At 35.1% G+C, this 6000-nt stretch overlaps 1 protein-coding gene across 1 annotated transcript in view; it reads right to left on the reverse strand.

The window, feature by feature from the left end:
• Positions 1 to 6000, reverse strand: part of SEC63 (SEC63 homolog, protein translocation regulator) — a 58451-nt gene that overhangs the window by 18721 nt on the left and 33730 nt on the right. The window contains exons 10-11 of the mRNA XM_017829359.1: positions 4038 to 4170; positions 2785 to 2877 (exon numbers count right to left, since the gene is read on the reverse strand). Coding sequence (XP_017684848.1) covers positions 2785 to 2877; positions 4038 to 4170 — 226 coding nt within the window. The remainder of the gene's footprint in view (positions 1 to 2784; positions 2878 to 4037; positions 4171 to 6000) is intronic.

A 6000-nucleotide genomic window follows, 5' to 3' on the forward strand; every position in this document is an offset into this window, starting at 1 on the left:
CAGTGCCTTACCACCCTCACAGGGAAGAATTTCTTCTTATCTAAACCCATCCTTTAAACCCAACATATGACATCAAAGTAGTCAAACACAAATTTAAATGCAAATTATAATTGCTTGTGAAGGAATGGTATACACCTGGGTTAAACCACAACCTCTACATTACACTGCAGCTTCCAACTTGAATTAAGGAATGTGCCTTGATTGGACAGCTGAACTGATGCCTAACTTCTCTGCAGACAGTTACTAGAGCACATTCTATGTTTTTGGCAGCGAAATCCCTCACTTGACAAGGCAGCTATCTACTTATCATACTTAAAGATGATCTCAAAGAAGCCATGAAAATAATTCAGACCTGCTGATTATCAGCCATCAGTTAACTGCCACAGAACAGTGGTTGCAAGCAATGGATGCCACAAAGCAAAGTGCCAAGATGGTGAAAAGTCATCCCAAGTGCTTTTCTTCAAAAGACTGGATTACAAAGTATTCATAAATGGATGCAGATATTTTTAAGCTTATAATAATAACAAAAACAATTCAGGGTATTTGAAAGACACAAATACATCACAAAATGAGACTCCTTATCCCACCACCAACTTAGGTTTCACGAAGTAAGATCTGTCCCCAAATTTTTTCTTTAGATAGTATTAACACATGCCATCATCTTTGTATTTTCACAGATCAGGTCTGCTGAAAAACTACGGCTAGTTATAAAATGTGATAATTTTATGTACCATGTCAAGGCTGATTTAAGTGAAAATTAAAACTAACCCCAAAAACATCTGCAGTTAAGTTTTAAGCTACTTAAAATTACGCTGGCATATACACAAACTTAAACAAAATAGTCTCTCAAAAATTTCAAAATCTAACTTCAATTTTACTCATATCATAAAAAATAATCAAAACAACCACAAAAAAAACCCAAAAAAAAACCAGAAAAAAAGGAAACAAACCCAAATCCATCCTAACAAAAAAAACTAAACAAAACCAAACATTTACAATTTCCAATTGTTTCCCAACAACAGTTAGCAGGGCAGCAAAGTTCTCTCTACATGTAAAGTCATCAAAAATAGGGTCAATATGCTACATTTGCTAAGTGATAAAAAGTAAAAGCAGTGATTTTGCTTTAGATCAAAGACCAAATTTCTGAATACTGTCTCTTTCAAACTTTGGAAATAATGTTGAGAAAAGCTGTAAAGAAATACCCTACAAGTCCTCCACTATACCTATGATACATTCCTACTTTTTTTTCCAAATCTACTGTACATAATGACAGCTATAAATTCTCTTCCACTTTCACAGACTCACTGAGGCTGGAAGAGATCATGATGATCTCTAGAAATTGTTAGCAGTAGAGGTTGTTCAGATTTTGTTTATAAATAACCATCACTTCCATTTCACATGCAAACAGAAAATTGGTTTACACTACTGTCTTCCAAAAAACTGTTTATTTATTTTAATTTACTCTAAAATCTAAATTTTCTGGAACTTCAAAGCAATTTATTAAAAACACTGCATCTATAAATGATCATTTTACTCTCATATTAAAAAGCTATCTCCATGTACGTTCAGAACTAGAGGAGAAGAACACACCTACTTGGAGGTCATTTAAGGTGCAAGGTATATCATGTATTCTGTACTACGCTCAGCATCTTATTTCAGCTTTTAGAAGAACTACAGGTATTTTCAATTTTTCAAGACTTCCAGTTCAGTTGCATAAAATAAGCTTCTGGCTGTATTATTTTGGTTTCATTTTGCACAAAAGAAAACAAGCATTTACAAATACATACATAGTTCATCTAAAAACACATCTTTCAGAGCTTTGAAGTATTTTACAGTATCAAAAGTTCAAGTATTTTTTATAAAGTACTATACAGACCAAAAAAGGCACACCCACATTTGACACAACATCCTTATCTGCTCATGTCCCCTCTCACACTTTATTTTGTTAAGAAGTCCAACTCCCACCACCACTTGCAATGGTGCTAGGAAATATCTTTCCCAAAACTGTTCTTGTTAGGAGGCTATCAACGCTCATTAAAGGAGTTTTGGTCTAGTAAAGTTCAACCAATATGTATTGTTTGACAGCAAACAAAATGGTCAGTGGTTTGGGGTAAAAAAAAAGCCTTGCCTATCTTTGTTGCAATAAAGGAATGATATCCAAGTCTTTGCTTCTTTACATTGCAAGCAACTACCTTCAGAGCAATTGACTTTTTACAGTGAAAAGAAAAAAGCTTAAATATTACATTTCAATTAAATTGTAACGTCTATGGCAATTACAGCTAATCACCTGCCCTACAAGTTGAGAGTAAAACTACATAGCAGGCTAAATGGTATAGAATCCTGAAATGGAGAAATATGAGCAACAAACAATGAAATAATCGCAAAGAAATGATCTAAAAAAGAAGTAGCACTCGCAAGAGGAGGGAAAAACTGTAAAAGCGCAAATGGAAAGATGGATGAACACAGGTCTTATACTAAGTGCTTTGCTACTGAAAATGCATCAGATCTTTAAGAAAACGCTTTCAATTGCATTTAAGGAGAGACTTTATTGAATGAATTACATGCAGAACACACATATTCAGGATTTCAGAGCAAAGCCTGGCAGTGGCAGCAGCATTTCAATCCTCATAATAGAGAACTCTCATTGCAATAAAAAGAGCAAAAGTGCATTTAGGCATTTCTAAATATCACAGGTTAAGTTTCCCACAAGAACCAAAGACTTTATGAAGTATTACAACGAAGAAACATATTTACTGGTTTTAATTATACGGTTTCTTTTCTTACCTTCCCGGCTTCGAGCCATTATTATTAGTTGGCAGATCACATTAATCATTTCTTGAAGTAGTGCAGGACTCTTTTTAAGGATAAACTGCTGATCTGCAAGATAAAACTGGCTGCAATTATGCTGTATTACTTTATGGGGAAAAAAAAATTAGACAGTTTACATGAACTGGACATTTAATGGTGTGGTCTTCACTCCTACTCCTTCTTGTATTACTGAAAATACCACTTTATGCTCACTGACACATCCATCTGCAGCATTTATCCACCAAACAGGAATAAGCAAGTGCTAAGAGAAAACAAATATTGTATACCAGCTTCCACACCAAATGAAGAAATACTTAATAGATCCATCTCAGAAAAGCAACAGGATGGCATTGACAATTTACCAGTCATACTAAAATAGCATGAATTCTCTAAGTAATCACGAGTTAAAAAAAAGAATTTTAAATTTTAAGCGAAACACCCATTTGGGGAAAAATATTATTTGTGAAGGAGCAACTACTTTTGAATACAGTTCTGTGCAGCTGTAAGTACAAACAGTAACTAAGTTGGCAAGAAAGATGAGACATTTTTCATGACTATGTAAGACTGATTATTTTTCTTTTGAAAGAAACTGAAAAATTTGAACCAAAGCATCTTCCCTGTTTTGCTCGGGGGTTTTTTTGGTGTTGTTTTTTTTTATTTGCACTAAAATGTAGAACATCTCTCAGCCTAAAACAATGACTTTCACGGTTTAAATTTAAGAACTGCATTTAGAAACATTTCAGTTTGAATATTTACAAGTACAAAAAATTCCAAAACACAAACTGAAGCTCACAGGTAACTGTTAGATAGTTCTTGTCTTATCATCTTTGTTTCACAGAGTGGGCTAAAAAACTCCAAAAATAAACACAAATGGAAATGTTATAGAGAGCAACATTATGCTTGTCTTGGATTTCTTTGCTCTGAAAAGCAAAAAAACTTCACTTGTTTTACCTTTTACCCTATTACAAAGATAAAAAAAGTTTATCTAAGCCATTTGCAGCCAAAGGCATTAAAAAACAAGATATCAGTATTACAGGGCTGCCATGAGAATGAGTAAATGCTAAGTAAATGTTCTAGAGAGTCATTAAAGTTGAAAAACTAAGTACCCTGCATAGAGGCTATTAAGCAGAGATCCATTCAACTCTTTAATGGACAAGAATCATAAGTACTGTAGCATGCCACATCTTGCTCTGTTTCCAACAATATCTGATTAGGGGAAAAGCCATTACCTTCTTCGAGGACCTCAGGAACTTTTATCCGGGCAAGATGAGTCAACAACAGAACTCTGGCTTTCAGACTGTAAGGGCAGGTGAGAGGAGGCTCATTCTTCTTTAAATTTATGCCACCGATTTCTCTGATTAGCTAAAATAAATAGTCAAACACAAACAGCTATTTTGTTGCTAAAGAGAAGCAAATACAAGACAGTTTACAAGGAAAAAAAAGATATGTTCACAAAAGCAAGTCTTTAAGTAACTTTTCCCTAGAAATTTCTGTAGAGATAAACATTTACCCTTTTTATTCATAACCCAGCTCCACAAAGTAAAGAAGTGTCTTTATATGCATTGTTTCAATGTGGAAATGAGGGGGGATAAAAGGGGGTAGTAAGAAACTTATCTTGAATAGCTTTAAGTAAATTTATATTGGTAGATAAATATTTTTTAAATCTCAACTTATTGCCAAGGTTTACTAGACTCAACCATACTTCTAAGGTATTTACATTAAACTCGATAGACACAAGCAACAGCATGACCTTGAGACCTTTCACCCATCTAAGACACAGCAAACCTCCCCAGAAACACTCTCAGTTATCACAGGAAGGAGGTTTATAAGCCTGAAATCCCTTAGGCTGAAGATCAAGTATTTTAACTTGCTTATAAACTGCACCAACTTGAAAAAAGCGTGGTGTTCTTTATTCAGGATGACCTTTCTTGATCCCAACCAGACCAAGACCCACAGCTCAAATAGGTCTGAGTAACAGGAGCTTAGATAAAGTAGCACCAATATATGGCCCAGAAGTTTCACTTTTTAGGTCAAAAGGTTACCTGAGGAGAGACAGAGATTTCAAAATCTCCAACCAAGAAGTCTGGGTATCAACAGCTAAGCTACAATAACCTTTGACCAGTCTTCCCCACTCTTGAAAAAAGATCTTAAGAACATTCTGGTATAACACTAGACCAAGAGTAGGAAAACTTTGATAAGAAAACTTTGTAAAAACTATCAATACTTGGTTGAGGATAAAATAGTGAAATAAAAATGGGAACAATGATGATGGCCCCAAAAGCATACGCTAACAAAAATTATTAGCAATACCCTTCTGTATTGATGCTTCAGAGAATCGTACTGCCATATATTCAGAAAAAAAACCAGAACATAGATGACAGTGATTACTGGAGCTTTAGAAAGGGAACAAAATCCAATGGTATAAAATGCAATAAATGTGCATACTAACAAGAACTGCAGCTCAAAGACAGAAGCCTGTTAGCTGGAAAACAGAGACACCCTATGACAAGGGAAATCCAGAAAATGTTGAGATCCCACTCTAATTGTATTAACCACCATATGAAACAGTTGTGGACAACAGTATACTGAAAGCTATTCCTTGCAGAAATACAGGAACAGTATTCAATGCCACTGACTAAGGCACTGCTAAGACTTCACACAGAAAACTGTGGAAAATTCTAAGCAAATTAAAAATAATGTAGAAGTTAGAAATATATTGCCGGGGAACAGTACCCCTTTCAGCATGCAGCAGGAGGAGGGAAATAAAGAGCCTTTTGGAACAGAGGGGAATAAAAGACAGCAGCTTTTCCAGTTTAGCAAAATAAAGACAAAAAGATAACTAATGGGCTATTGCTTCTGTCTATAGATGCATTGAGGACAGACAGTAAGAATCATTTTGACTCCAGAATAGTGATGATAGAAACCAAGGCTATAAATTGGTCACAAACAAGACTCCCAACCACTAGAACGGCAAGTTCTGGAACAGCTTCTCAGCAGGATATGGTTATAGGAGACTTGACTGCCTTTTAAATAATGAATGATTAAATGTAAAGGGCTTGCAAAATGCCAGTGCTTGCAACAGCATGGGAAAAGAACTGATGATCAAGGTGATCTTTTCCAACCTTTTGCCACGACTGCTGAAAAACCTCACCTTTCCATCTCCTACTCTTCGAGTCTACAGCATCATAAAGA

This window comes from Lepidothrix coronata, unplaced genomic scaffold (genome assembly GCF_001604755.1).
Source record: "Lepidothrix coronata isolate B3197 unplaced genomic scaffold, Lepidothrix_coronata-1.0 Scaffold5, whole genome shotgun sequence".
Taxonomy (NCBI): Eukaryota; Metazoa; Chordata; class Aves; order Passeriformes; family Pipridae; genus Lepidothrix; species Lepidothrix coronata.